The sequence below is a fragment of the Staurois parvus genome, unplaced genomic scaffold, assembly GCF_062004578.1.
Source record: "Staurois parvus isolate SC_StPar_1 unplaced genomic scaffold, SC_StPar_1.0 ptg000931l, whole genome shotgun sequence".
Lineage (NCBI taxonomy): Eukaryota > Metazoa > Chordata > Amphibia > Anura > Ranidae > Staurois > Staurois parvus.
In genome coordinates this window covers 535,847-551,617 of record NW_028318727.1, presented here as the reverse complement: position 1 = coordinate 551,617, position 15,771 = coordinate 535,847, and the positions used below count along the sequence as shown (strand labels likewise).

The 15,771-nt window shown below is 44.3% G+C and overlaps 1 protein-coding gene across 2 annotated transcripts in view; it reads right to left on the bottom strand.

The window, feature by feature from the left end:
• The window catches only part of NT5M (5',3'-nucleotidase, mitochondrial), a 36,491-nt gene extending 29,508 nt beyond the window's left edge, over positions 1-6,983 (bottom strand). Inside the window, exons 1-2 of one of the 2 annotated variants that reach the window (XM_089656724.1) lie at positions 6,760-6,983; positions 6,102-6,599 (exon numbers count right to left, since the gene is read on the bottom strand). In XM_089656724.1, the coding sequence (XP_089512850.1) occupies positions 6,102-6,410 (309 nt within the window). In that variant the 5' untranslated portion in view covers positions 6,411-6,599; positions 6,760-6,983. Of the gene's footprint in view, positions 1-6,101 lie in introns of both variants that reach the window. The other variant, XM_089656723.1, reaches the window with a different exon arrangement.
• Between the last annotated feature and the right edge of the window lie 8,788 nt (positions 6,984-15,771).

Sequence of the window (15,771 nt, the reverse complement as noted above, 5' to 3'; positions counted from 1 at the left end):
CGCTTTTCATTGCACTTGGTGATGTAAGGCTTGGATGCAGCTGCTCGGCCATGGAAACCCATTCCATGAAGCTCTCTACGCACTGTTTTGGGCTCATCTGAAGGCCACACCAAGTTTGGAGGTCTTTAGCTATTGACTCTGCAGACAGTTGGCGACTTCTGCGCACTTCAGCATGCGCTGACCCCACTCTGTCATGTGACGTGGCCTACCACTTGGTGGCTGAGTTGCTGTTGTTCCCAGTTGCTTCCACTTTGTTATAATCCCACTAACAGTTGAGCGTGGAATATTTAGTATCCAGGAAATGTCACGGATGGACTTATTGCGCAGGTGGCCACCTATCACGGGACCACGCTTGGAGTCACTGAGCTCCTGAGAGCGACCCATTCTTTCACCAATGTTTGTAGAAGCAGTCTAGGGGCTTGATTGTATACACCTGTGTCCGTGGAGGGGATTGGAACACCTGAATCACATGATATAGAGGGGATTGGAACACCTGAATCACATGATTTGGAGGGCTGCCCCAATGCTTTTGGCGACATAGTGTGCATATATATATATAAAATTGTCCCTAGTATGTGTATGTATGAATGTGAGTTAGGGACCTTAGATTGTACGCCCCTTGAGGGTCAGGGACCTTAGATTGTACGCCCCTTGAGGGTTAGGGACCTTAGATTGTACGCTCCTTGAGGGTTAGGGACTGATGTGAATGTACAATAGATAAGTAAAGCGCTGTGTACATTGATGGCGCTATATAAGTACCTGGAATAATTCCGGTATATATATATATATCTCCCCTGGTTTAACTCTGTGCAGTGCCAGGACAAGGTCATCTAGAGCCCGGGAAGAACATGTCCCCACTAGCAAAAATCCCCCCCCCCCAAAAAAAAAAAATCCCCTCCTAGCACAAATCTCCTCCCTTCTACCATATTACTGTTATAGCACAAAACCCCTCTAATTCCCCCTCCTAGCACAAATCCTCTTCGCCCATCTCCCTCCCAAATTCCCCCCCCAGAACAAATTTTACCTCCTACATGCTTACCTCTTAAGCATAAATTCCCCTTCCTTTCAGTACAAATCTCTCTACCTCTAAACACAAATCTTTGCGCCCCCCCCCCCCCCAATTTCCCTTCTGAGCACAAATCTTCTTCCCCCACTCCATCTTCTCTCTCCAAGCACAAATTCTCCTCCCTCAATTCACCATCCTAGCACAAATCCCCCCCCCCCCCCCACACAAATTTTCCCCTTCTAGCAAAAATCCCCCTCAATCATCCCTACTAGCACAACCCCCCCAAAACCCCCCCCCCTAGCACAAATCCTCTGCCCCTCAATAACCCCTCTGAGCACAAATCCTTCCCCCCACTCCAAACCCCCCACCCAGCAGAAACTCTCCTCCCCAATCCACCATCCTAGCAAAAACTGCCTCCCCCCACACACACACAAATTCCCCCTCCCAGCACAACCCCCTCCCCCCAATCATCCCTACTAGCACAAATCCCCCCCCCCAAAAAAAAAATCCCCTCCTAGCACAACTCTCCCCCCCTCTACCATATTACTGTTATAGCACAAACCCCCTCTAATTCCCCCTCCTAGCACAAATCCTCTTCGCCGATCTCCCTCCCAAAATCCCCCCCAGAACAAATTTTACCTCCTGCTGGCCCCAAATTTACCCTCCCAACACAAATTCCCTCCCCCCAATCTCCCTGTGGTGAACCCCCATCTCGCATGATACACAGTACCCAGGGCGGCCATCCCTTCTGCCCACCCCTTGTCCTGGCCCTGACTCAGTGTACTAGAACAAAACGTAGGTGTGCTGTTGTCCAAATCAGGGCGGCCTAGAGTGACAACGCTCCTTCAGAGATACAGTGAGCGTTGTCACCTTAGAACAGGAAGTGTATTACTGGCGTAGTCACCAGGAAAAAATAAAGGGTGGTGCACTTTCAACACCCTCTTAAAAGCGATCTGCCACAGATCCCTTTTCAGAGGATCGGCTATGTTAGACACACTTGTGAACAGGGGCGGACTGACCATTTGGAACTCGGGCACTGCCCGAGGGCCCGGGGTCAGTAGGGGACCCATGAGATGCCCCTGGTATCTTTTTCATAGGATTTTTTTAGTTTGGGCAAGGACACAGGGGCCCCATGATCCCCTATTGGCCGGGGGCCCCATAAGTTGTCAGTCCACCCCTGCTTGTGAACAAGTTCTACACCTCGCATGTATATGACTTTTTTGTTTTTTTAAAGGTTAGCCATGCGTTTTGTCAATGTGTGTTGCTACAATTTACAAGTGTGAATGGGCCCAATAGAAAACATGAAGATTGCTGCTGTTGAGCTTTCTTTCTGAAAATGCCAGTTGCCTGAAGTATGAAGAGAAAAACAGATTCCTCTCATTTCTCTGGTCTATTTCCTGCAGATACTAAGACAGTATTAGAGCCGGGGGTTAGCCTAACAGCCAGTCATCTAGCATTTTCTAAAGAAGGTCACTGGCATCCCCCATATTTCTCTCAATACAGGTTTGGACTTTTTTTTTTCTTTTGCTGGGAAGGTTTTACTGCTGTTGGTGCTTTTCTGTCCTGGTGACAACTGCCCTACAAGTCTATTCTATTCTATAATAGGAGTGTCACAATTACAGGAAGTGAGGTATATCTACCTAATAGAGAATGGAAATGTCAGCACCCCCGCTCTATCCAAAATCTAAAAAAACAAAACTGACAGGTGTTAGCTCTGGTTCACATCTGTGCGGGTGGTGCCGCTGCGGAATCCGCAGGAAAATCCATGCAGCCGCACCACCCACACAGAGAAATGTGGACCCGCAGGCGGCTGTCATCAGTTCTAACGGCACGTCGCCCGTACTGGAAAACGCAACCGTACTGGGAACCGAGGTTCCTGTGAGGGCTGTGTTTTCAGAAGAAGTGCAGGGACTTCTCTGCGTGTCACGGGAGTCCGCATATATGTGAACCGGGGGTTAAGGTCTGCTTTGGTGCAATAAGAGAAAGTGACAACGTGGGAGATGCAATTTAGAAGACGGTTGTCACCCTAAAAGAGGAAGTGCCTGAACAAAGACCTTTATGGCAGGATCCCCAAGAATTATTTTACTGCAATATGCAGATTGAAAAAATTAAAAACAATTTATTGAAATTATTTTCACGTACAGGAGATTATAGGGTCCAGCCACTAGATCTATTTGCGGTCACGCGTGTATGCGCCATTTTCTGGGAGCACTCTGAATTGCACATTAACGCATTGCACTGATCTGCAAAGCGCATCCCTCAACAAGTGCATTGAGCTGCCATTCAGAATAGATGACAGCGTTTCACACCAACGCATTAAATGTGCGTCGCCGCACGCTGCAATAACAGGCATCGCGATAACGCATGCGATCACAAATACATGGTGTGAACAGGTTCTCAGTGATTGGGTTTACATTTACTTCCTATCAAATATAAGGCTTGGTTCACATCTATACAAGTGCGACCGAGCGTACGCATTTCCGTTTTCAGCGCATTTCCAAGCATCACTGATTCGTCAGCCCATTCATTTCAATAGGCTGCCCTACGCGCAAGAAACACCAAAAAAAAAAAGTCCCTGACTCTCACACATTTGTAGATGCATGGGGGGTGCAATGAAGAATTACGGGCACCGCCGTGCTTCTGCTACAGGACAACGCGTTTCTCTGCTTGTCAAGAAAGCACATGATTTTGCGCACGGTCCTCACATGCAAAGGTCTGGACCTAGCTTAAGGGCCGGTTCATGCTATAGAAACGCAGTCCAGATGCGTTCCAGATGCATTTCTACATGTGCGTTTTTGGAGTGTTCTGGTGCGTTTTTTATGTGTTCCAGTTCATTTCCCCCCCCCCCTCTCTTTTTCTTCAATTTTATAGGGACATGTGCATTTCAGTGCTTTTTTGATGTGTTCCAGTTCATTTTTTCCCTCCTCTTTTTCTTCAAATTATAGAGACATGTGCGTTCCAGTGTGTTTTTTGGTGCGTTCCAGTGCGTTTTTTGGTGCGTTCCAGTGCGTTTTTTGGTGCATTTCAGTGCGTTTTACTGTGTTCCAGTACAGTTCTCGAAAAATGCAGCAAGTCCTACTTTTTTTTCTGCATTCGGAACGCACTGCAAGTACTGATGTGAACTATGACATTGACAACCATGTAACACTTTCTGTGCATTTTGGATGCAGAAAAAAAACAACAGAAATGCATGGAGTGTGAACCGGACCTAAAAGCTGCCCATACATTACACAATTTTCTTATTCAATTTCCTTTAGATTTATCTTCAACTATGCAGAGCAAGGGCCCGGCCGGATTGCATACAGATTGAAAGTGCTTAGATATTTATTTATTTCAGGTACTTCTATAACGCCGTCAATTTACGCAGTGCTTTACATATATATTGTACATTCACATCAGTCCCCGCCCCCGAGGAGCATACAGTCTAAGGTCCCTAACGCACATTCATACATATACTGGGGCCAAATAAACTACCAGCATGTCTTTGGAGTGTGGGAGGAAACTGGAACACCTAGAGGAAACCCACACAGGCACAGGGAGAACATGAAAACTCCAGGCAGGTGGTGCCGTGGTTGCGATTTGAACCAACCCTAGTACTGCCAGGCGGAAGTGCTAACCATTTAACTGCTGTGCTGCCCACTTATTATTTCAGGTACTTATATAGCGCCATCAATTTACGCAGCACTTTACATATATATTATACATTCACATCAGTCCCTAACCCTCAAGGGGTGTACAATCTAAGGTCCCTAACCCTCAAGGGGCGTACAATCTAAGGTCCCTAACTCACATTCATACATACACATACCAGGGCCAATTTAGACAGGATCCAATTAACCTACCAGCATGTCTTTGGAGTGTTGGAGGAAACCGGAGTACCCAGAGAAAACCCACGCAGGCACAGGGAGAACATGCAAACTCCAGGCAGGAGGTGCCGTGGTTGGGATTTGAACCAACGACCCCAGTACTGCCAGACAGAAGTGCTAACCACTTAGCCACTGTGCTGCCCATGTATATATTGTACATTCACATCAGTCCCTAACCCTCAAGGGGCGTACAATCTAAGGTCCCCAACTCACATTCATACATACACATACTAGGGACAATTTAGACAGGATCCAATTCACCTACCAGCATGTCTTTGGAGTGTGGGAGGAAACTGGAGTACCTGGAGGAAACCCACGCAGGCAAAGGGAGAACATGCAAACTCCAGGCAGGTGGTGCTGTGGCTGGGATTTGAACCAACGACCCTAGTACTGTCAGGTGGAAGTGATAGCCATTTATCCACTGTGCTGGTATAACCTCAGATTATATGGTTTTAGTAAATCTAAAGGAAAATTGTACAAGAAAATTGTATAATGTATGGCCAGCCTAACACCAATGCTTTAGATCAGATCTCTTTATTGTATTCATACAAGTGAAAGATAAACATAGATAGATGATAGATAGATAGATAGATAGATAGATAGATAGATAGATAGATAGATAGATGGATAATAGATAGATAGATAGATAATAGATAGATAGATAGATAGATAGATAGATAGATGGATAATAGATAGATAGATAGATAGATAGATAGATAGATAGATAAATAGATAATAGATAGATAGATAAATAGATAATAGATAGATAGATAGATAGATAGATAGATAGATAGATAATAGATAGATAGAAAGATGGATAGATAGATAATAGATAGATAGATAGATGGATAGATAGATATGGATAGATAGATAGATAATAGATAGATAGAGATAGATAGATAGATAGATAGATAGATAGATAGATAGATAAATAGATAATAGATAGATAGATAGATAGATAGATAGATAGATAGATAGATAGATAGATAGATAATAGATAGATAGATAGATGGATAGATAGATATGGATAGATAGATAATAGATAGATAGATAGATAGATAGATAGATAGATAGATAGATAGATAGATAGATAGATAATAGATAGATAGAGATAGATAGATAGATAATAGATAGATAGATAGATAGATAGATAGATAGATAATAGATAGATAGAGATAGATAGATAGATAATAGATAGATATGAGTACCTCATGTACAAAGTGACTTACGCTAAGTCCGGGTTTTAGATGTTCATACTGCTCAGACACCCAGAATCCTCGGCGTTCCTCCAACTCGATGTAGGGCTCCTGGGGGTATCGAGTTCTATACTTTTTTAAGAAGCCACCTTCAAAGTCAGCCAACACACCATCCATGTCGACCAGCACGCGCAGGCACCTCCCGTGCGGAGCAGCCGAAGGGCGCGTCCTGAAACCTCGCAGGCCGGCAGACAGAGCCCCTCCCCCGCGGAGCAGCTTGGGCAGGTACATGGCGTCGGGGGAACTAGGTGCGCATTCTACGGAACTGACCTCTTCGTTCATAGAGCTCCGGATCTTCCGCTAGATAACCAAGAGGGACTTGATCTAAGAATCATGTTCAGCAAAGCTTCCCAGGAGGACCCCTAGACATCACGCATGTGCAGCGCGTTCACAAACAAGGTCACCATTCATTCCCTGAAGGGATTCCCTCTTTGGCTGGCGACACGTTCCGTGAAAAAGCGCAAATCCGTTCTGCCAAAAAAGAAGTGTAAACAAGTCATCCTGGCGGGTTTCAGGCTACATGATCTAAAAGTCACCGAGGACGGTCCTGAATGGTCACAGGCAGGCGGTCGGCAGTGCACAGCTGTCAGTTGCAGATGCTGCAGCAACAGTGTGCCCGCTTGGAGCGTACCCTGTGATTGCAGCAGGATGCAGCAGCTGGCCGTCCTATGGTTGCAGCAGAATGGAAGGGCTCGGCGTGCTTTCTTGCAGCGTTATATAACTTGACTGTCATGTCCCCCCCTGTGTCCTACATTCCCAGGGAGGGCTCTGCAGTGCAGTCACAGGCAGCAGATTGCAGCCAGGGCTCAGCAGTTCCTGTCCTGCTGCACCGCCATTACCTTGTAAGGACAAGCTGCCTCCTCTTCTTAAAGGGACATTCCCCTTCTATTCTGTTACTGGGCTGCATAGCAACTCACCAGGGGAGGCAGGATGGTAAAAGATTAACTCCTTCCAACCTTGACTGTAGACAAGCCCAGGTCATATTTTACAGTAGTCATGGAGGTTTAATGTGTGGAGGGAGAGCCAGACCTCGGCACCACGTCCCCGATTCTTATCAAAGGGATACAAACCAGGAGAAGGAAAATGGGACTTCTAAGGTGTCATTAAACACATACAGATCATTGCAATAAATGCGATTGCAAAAAATAAAAACTCATACAAATGTTATATGCAACTTTAAAAACAATTATAATGGACACAATAATATGTACAAATATAAGAATATATAATACATAATATATAACTATATATATATAGTATATATTATACATATATTAAAAAAATATATTTTACATATATATATATATATATATATATATATAACTAAAGGTACTCGTATAGCGCCATCAATTTATGCAGCACATATAGGTATATACATATATACTGGAGATATACGAACATATACATAGATACTGGAGATATACGAACATATACATAGATACTGGAGATATACAAACATATACATAGATACTGGAGATATACGAACATATACATAGATACTGGAGATATACAAACATATACATACATACTGGAGATATACGAACATATACATATATACTGGAGATATACGAACATATACATACATACTGGAGATATACGAACATATACATACATACTGGAGATATACGAACATATACATAGCTGTCCACCATACTGCCCCGAACTACATCACTGACCTAATATCCAAGTACTGCCCAGCACGCACACTCTGCTCCTCACAAGACCTCCTTCTCTCTAGTTCCCTGGTCTCCTCTTCCCATGCCCGCCTCCAGGACTTTTCCAGGGTGTCACCCATCCTCTGGAACTCCCTGCCCCAACCCATCAGATTATCACCTACCCTCCTCTCCTTTAGGCGCACCCTGAAAACCCATCTCATCAGGGAAGCCTACCCCACCCCCTGCTAACTTGCAGACCTCCTCCACTCTTCCTACCACCCCATCCCCCACAGCTATCTCCTCCTGTATCACTATCCCCTCCCTCTTAGATTGTAAGCTCCAAGGAGCAGGGCCCTCAATCCCCTCATGTTTTGCATTGTATTGGTATTGTTCTGTCACATGTTCTGTCCCCCTTTGTAATGTACAGCGCTGAGCGAACTATTGGCGCTTTATAAATATTGTATAATAATATACATATATACTGGAGATATACAAACATATACATATATACTGGAGATATACGAACATATACATATATACTGGAGATATACGAACATATACATACATATATACTTGAGATATACGAATATATACATATATACTGGAGATATACAAACATATACATATATACTGGAGATATACGAACATATAAATACATATATACTTGAGATATATGAACATATACATATATACTGGAGATATATAAACATATACATATATACTGGAGATATATAAACATATACATATAAACTGGAGATATATAAACATATACATATATACTGGAGATATACGAACATATAAATATATTATGGAGATATATAAACATATACATACAGTATATTTTGGAGATATACGAACATATACATATATACTGGAGATATATAAACATATACATATATACTGGAGATATATAAACATATACATATATACTGGAGATATATGAACATATACAAACATATACATATATACTGGAGATATATAAACATATACATATATACTGGAGATATATGAACATATACATACAGTATACAAGTACCTGACATAAAAAAAAAAAATAACAGAACAGTATACAAACGGACCGCCTGCAGGACCGGTGGTGTGATGACATCAGCACTAGCTCCCTAATCAGCTAATCCCCTTGAATACGTCTCCTATGACAAAACACGTTGGGGGGAGTTTATATGTATTCTCTAAAAGGAGCCGTACTGGGAGGTGGGTAGGGGGACGGAAACATAAAGTGACTCAGAAGGGGGGAGTTCTTGCACCTATTTTTTGATAAAAAAACCCTGGCAATTACTGTATACACTCACTGGCCTCTTTATAAGGTACACCTTTTCAGTTTTCGGGAACTCAAATTACTAATCAGCCAATCACATGGCACAACTCAATGCATTTAGGCATGTAGATGTGGTGAAGACGACCTGCTGAAGTTCAAACCGAGCACCAGAATAGGGAAGAAAGGGGATTTAAGTGACTTTGAACGTGGCATGGTTGTTGGTGCCAGACGGGCTGGTCTGAGTATTTACTGCTGATCTACTGGGATTTTCACACACAACCATCTCTAGGATTTACAGAGAATGGTCCGAAAAGGGGAAAATATCCAGAGAGCAGCATTTGTGTGGATGAAAATGCCTTGTTGATGTCAGAGGAGAATGGGCAGACTGGTTTCAGATGATAGAAAGGCAACAGTAACTCAAATAACCCAACAAACATGAAAGCATGGATCCATCCTGCCTTTTATCAACGGTTCAGGCTGGTGGTGTTATGGTGTCATGGCATGGAGGAGATTTTCTTGGCACTAGCAAGGTGCACCTTATAAAGTGGCCGGTGAGTGTACTTCCTTATCTACCCTTGCAGTCCACTGCTTGCTCCTCTGGGTTTGGTTGGGGTGTCCAGTCCGGGGGGGCCTTTCTCCCTTGGGGTTCCAGACTTCCAGAGGTGTACATGAGGATAGGCGGCCTTGGTAGGCCTTTCTCCTCCCCTCTTACTATGGCACACAAAATATTGGTGATAATATGGATGCTAACAACAAAAAATATATAGTGTGATTTTTAATTCTGTTCTTTTTTTTTGTGTGCAGCGTTCTAATAAACTTTGTGGCTTCCTGATGAAGTGAAAGAATGAAGCGCGTCGAAACCACAAATGACAGATAAAACTTTTTATCTGCCGACTGTGGATAAGTGAAGTTCTGTTATGATTCCAACATATATTGTGCTGTGCCTTTAAATCTTAATCTGCCATAAACTCCCCCCCCCACGTGTTTCGTCATAGGAGACGTATTCAAGGGGATTAGCTGAAAAACTTCTCCTATGACAAAACGCATAGGGAGCTAGTGCTGATGTCATCACACCACCGGTCCTGCAGGCGGTCCGTTTGTATACTGTTCTGTTTTTTTTTTTTATTTCAGGTACTTATATAGTGCCGTCAATTTACGCAGCACTTTACATATATATTGTATGTGATTTTTTAATTCTGTTCTTTTTTTTGTGTGTGTGCAGTGTTCTAATAAACTTTGTGGCTTCCTGATGAAGCGAAAGAATGAAGTGCGTCGAAACCACAAATGACAGATAAAACTTTTTATCTGCGACTGTGGATAAGTGAAGTTCTGTGGTGGCACCCGGAGCCCACCTTTGAACAAGTATACTATTCTTTAAGTGTCCATTATCACTGTTTTAAAGATGCATGTAACATTTGTATGAGGGTTTCTTTTGTAACAGCTTTTATATGTGTGTAATGGTACCCTAAATGTCCCATTGTCAGGGATGCAGGTGTGACCAGAAGTGTGTGGACTGACACAGGGAAACGTAGGCTTCAGATATAGTAAATAATATAATTTATTGAGACTAACAATACAAACATAAACGCAGTGCACCAAACCCCAAGCTAATACAAATACATACAACAAGGTGAAACAAACCCAAACCTAAACTGATATAGATACACAGGTACATACACATATAGAGCACAGCGTAGTCAGGCAGGCCGGGTCGATAACTATCGGGCAGGTAAGTACAGGAGGAGCAGGCAGAGAGAATGGTCAGGGTCACAAGCCAGGGATCAAACAGGAGAAGTCAGCAGAGGTCAGGATCAGGCAGGGTCGGCAACAAGTCAGGCAGAAACAGGAAGAGGAATGCAGGTTACAAGATACAGGGGCCCATGGGAAAACACACACCAAGGCTGTGACTGTGAGTCTGGCCATTCCCTAAATACAACCCCTGCAATCAGCTTCAGGTGTTTTGGCTGACTGCAGGGGTGAGTCTCTGATTGCTGAGAGCACCCGCTGGCCAGCCCTGGTACTGCAGCCCACAAGGCAGGTGAGTCCCACCGTTATTGGCAAGTCCATTCCTGACACCCATTTTCCGTTTTCTGGTTTGTAACCCTTTGGTAATTTACAGTAGAACAGGTTATAATATGTATTCTTTATTGTAGACACTATACCAGGGGCGGACTGACAACTCCTGGGGCCCCCCGGGCAATAGGGGATCATGGGGCCCCTGTGTCCTTGCCCACACTCAAAAAAGCCTATAAAAAAGGTACCAGGGGCATTTCATGGGGCCCCCTACTGACCCCGGACCCTTGGGCAGTGCCCGAGTGCTCGAATGGTCAGTCCGCCCCTTCACTATACATAGTCACCTCTATTGCAGCTTTCAAAGCCCCCCTCCCTCCACCCTTGGATCCCCTCCATCATGAGATGTGTGTACATTATTTCCACAATGTTCTGATATATCCTATTTTTTTTATTTGTACTGTATTGTATAGATAAGAAAATAATAATGACATTTTAATGCAACAACAAAAAAAAATCTCCCTCTCCCTCTCTCTTTCTCTCTCTCCCCACCTCCCATCCTTGAATCCCCTCCATTATGAGATGTGTGTACATTATTTCCACAATATTCTGGTATATTTTTTTAAATGTGTCCTGTATTATATGGATACAAATTTAATAATCATATACATATATTTATACAAACAAAAATAAATATGGGGAAATATATCTTACCCTACAAGTTAAGCCCCGCCCCCTCTGTTGCAGCTTTCAATGCCCCCTCCCTCCACCCTTGGATCCCCTCCATCATGGGATGTTTGTGCACTATTTCCACAATATTCTGGTATATTTTTTTTAAAATGTGTCCTGTATTATATAGATAAAAAGTTAATAAACATATACATATATTTATACAAACAAAAATAAATATGGAGAAATATATCTTACCCTACAAGTTAAGCCCCGCCCCAAAGTTACAAGTTAAGCAAAATTTCAGTTTTTAGGCCTCATTCACACCTAAGCATAGCCATGTGAGGTGCATTTTATTGCGAATCGAAATTCGGATATATCGCTGAACTTTATGACTCGGTCGGCCAATTTTCGAAATCATTGATGGCGCCATCGGATTACCGAGCGAACAACGTTTTTGATTTTAGGACAAAAAATCATTCGGAATTCGAACCATGTATGGCCTGCATTAGTGTTTGGGTCAAGTCAAGGTCAAAGGTCAGGGTCAGTATATTTTGAGCAGGATTTTTTTTCCTTTCTTCCATTAGTATCAGTGTGATTTAGGCTAGGTTCACACCTATGCAGTTTGCGTTTGATCCATTTCTGCGGTGCGGTTTTGATGCAGTTTTGATGCATTTTGCATTTTTTTTTTCCAACTTGTTGCTGGGCAGATGAAAACGAGTCAAAAATGCATCAAAAACACACTACATGCTTTTCTGCAGCATCTCCATTGAAGTCTATAGAACCAAAAATGCAACATTTTGCATTTAAAAAAGTCCCTGACCCTTTCCGAAAATACGCACCAGGTGAAACCGAAGATGTGAACCTGTCCCATAGGAAATCTTGTTAAATGGACTGCTGTGCGTTTCTGAAAAAAAAAGGCAACAGAAAACGCATAGGTGTGAACCTCAACTAAGCCTGGGTTCACACTGATGCGGTGCGGAACATCGCATGTGATACGCACAGAACCTGCTTCACATGTCATTCAAATAGGAACTGCACCACATTCCTGTGCAAATCACATGCGATTTGTGTTCGGTGCGATTTCAGCCATATATTTTGTATGGCTCAAATCGCACCACACCCGCACCAAAAAGATGCAGGACCCTTTTTTGGTCCGCACTAGAATCGAATCGCATGGGTATTCACACCTATGCGATTCGATTCTGCACATCGCACCGTGTTTTGCAGACCGATTTCTGGGTGTCGTTAACTTAACATACACCCCCGCATCGGTTTGCATGAAAGGGGTGCGATTCTGATGCGATGCAAATTCCACACTGCATCAGTGTGAACCCGGACTCAGCTTGGAATGCGGTACGGTTCCTGTGCGAATCACATGCGATTTCTGTGCGGTGCAATCTGAGCCGTACATTTCGTATGGTTCAAATCACACTGCAGGACCCTTTTTTTTGTCCTCACCAGAATAGGATCGCATGGGTGTGAACAGCCATGCGATCTGATTTTGCACATCCCACTGCATTTTGCAAACTGATTTCGGCGTGTCAACTTAAAATACACACCTGCAGCAGTTCCTATGAACGGGGTGCGATTGCGATGCGGTGCAGAAATTGCACAGAAAGCGGTGTGAACTCCGCACCACATCAGTGTGAATCCGGGCTAAAGTAGGACAAAAAAAAAGCAAATTGCGTACTTTTGTTTCTGGGCTGTACTTCGGGTACAAACAACAAATAACATTCACATATGTGGTATCGCTGCGATCTTCAGGAGCTGGAGAATTTATTTTGGGTTGTGCTTTGGTGGTCGGTTATGGTAGTAACAAGAAATATACAGTTAACTTTAAAAAATGACTTTTTTTTACTATTTTGGGCCAGTTTTCCTTTGCTAAAAAAAACAAAACAAGAGGATATCCATTACCATTCACCACCAAATGAAAGCTCAATTTGTCCTAAAAAAAACGCGGTATAATCCACCTGGATGTACGAAGTAGTTGTGATGATCTGTATGGTTTTACTAACACATGTCAGACTTGCAAAATTGTGCTTAGGCGTTAGGATTTGTTTTACCCTCAGGCTTGAAGGAGTTAAAGTCCAACTCCGGACATAACCTGAAATTTTCCCAATTTTTTTTTTTTACTGGTGAAGCAAAGTATATTCACCCAAGGTCTGTCACTCCAAATATCCTTGCGATGACATCACTCCTCTGAATCCTGAGAGTACCCGCCATTGGACAGCCAAGAGGAAATGTGCACATCACACAGTCAATGATGTGGACACATAAAGAAAGACGGCTTCTACAAACATTGGTGAAAGAATGGGTCGCTCTCAGGAGCTCAGTGACTCCAAGCGTGGTCCCGTGATAGGTGGTCACCTGTGCAATAAGTCCATCCGTGACATTTCCTGGCTACTAAATATTCCACGCTCAACTGTTAGTGGGAATCTAACAAAGTGGAAACAACTGGGAACAGCCACTCAGCCACCAAGTGGTAGGCCACGTCACATGACAGGGCGGGGTCAGCGCATGCTGAAGCGCACAGTGCGCAGAAGTCACCAACTGTCTGCAGAGTCAATAGCTAAAGACCTCCAAACTTGGTGTGGCCTTCAGATGAGCCCAACAACAGTGCGTAGAGAGCTTCATGGAATGGGTTTCCATCGCCGAGCAGCTGCATCCAACTGCAATGCAAAGTGTCGGATGCAGTGGTGTAAAGCACGCCGCCACTGGACTCTAGAGTGGTGGAGACGTGTTTTCTGGAGTGACCAATCACGCTTCTCTGTCTGGCAATCCAATGGACGTGTCTGGGTTGGCGGTTGCCAGGAGAACGGTACTTGCCTGACTGCATTGTGCCAAGTGTAAAGGTGGAGGGGGATTATGGTGTGGGGTTGTTTTTCAGGGGTTGGGCTTGGCCCCCTAGTTCCAGTGAAGGGAACTCTTAAGGTGACATTTTGGACAATATCATGCTCCCAACTTTGTGGGAAGAGTTAAGGGGATGGCCCCTTCCTGTTCCAACATGACTGCACACCAGTGCACAAAGCAAGGTCCATAAAGACATGGAGGAGCCAGTTTGGGGTGGAGGAACTTGACTGTCCTGCACAGAGTCCTGACCTCAACCCCATAGAACACCTTTGGGATGAATTAGAGCGGAGACTGCGAGCCAGGCCTCCTCCCCCGACATCAGTGCCTGACCTGACAAATGTGCTTCTGGAAGAATGGTCCAACCTTCCCATAGACACCCTCCTAAACCTTGTGGACGGCCTTCCCAGAAGAGTTGAAGCTGTTATAGCTGCGAAGGGCGGGGCCAACTCCATATTGAACCCTACGGACTAAGACTGGGAGGCCATTAAAGGTCATGTGCATGGAAAGGGCGGGGCCAACTCAATATTGAACCCTACGGACTAATGCCAGGTTCACATCTGTGTGGGTGGTGCCACTGCGGACCCGCACAAAAGTACCTGCAGCCACACCACCCGCACAGAGAATGCGGGACCCACCAGCAGGTGCCATTAATTCTGTAAATCACAACCATATCGGGAACCTCGATTCCAAAGAAGTGCTGGGACTTCTTCCCTGAATGTCCCGGGGCACGGGAGTCCATTCAAATGATTGGGCTCTTGTCCCCGCACGGCCGCACAGATGTGATCCTAGCGTCAGACTGGGACGCCATTGAAGTTCATGTGTGTGGAAAGGCCGGCGGCCCAATGCTTTCAGCAATATACTGTATATATATATATGTACACACACAGAGGCTGCCAGCATATTGACCTTCTTCTGAAAATACAATCTGCCTGGCTGTCTCCGGCCTGAATACTCGCTAACACGGTGTCATAGAGAAGGAAGTTGTCACCCTTTTACACTGCATGTCCCTTTAAATGATTGTACCATTCAGTGCCTCCCCGGTGCAATCTGATTGGTCGCTCCGAATACCTTCTGCCGTCTCCGCCCACTGCAGAATGCAGATAGCCACCGGCCTGCGCCCCGCCCCCCCAAACGTCACTCTCCAGGAAGAGGAAGTTCTGCGGTTCCCGCGAGAAGTGGC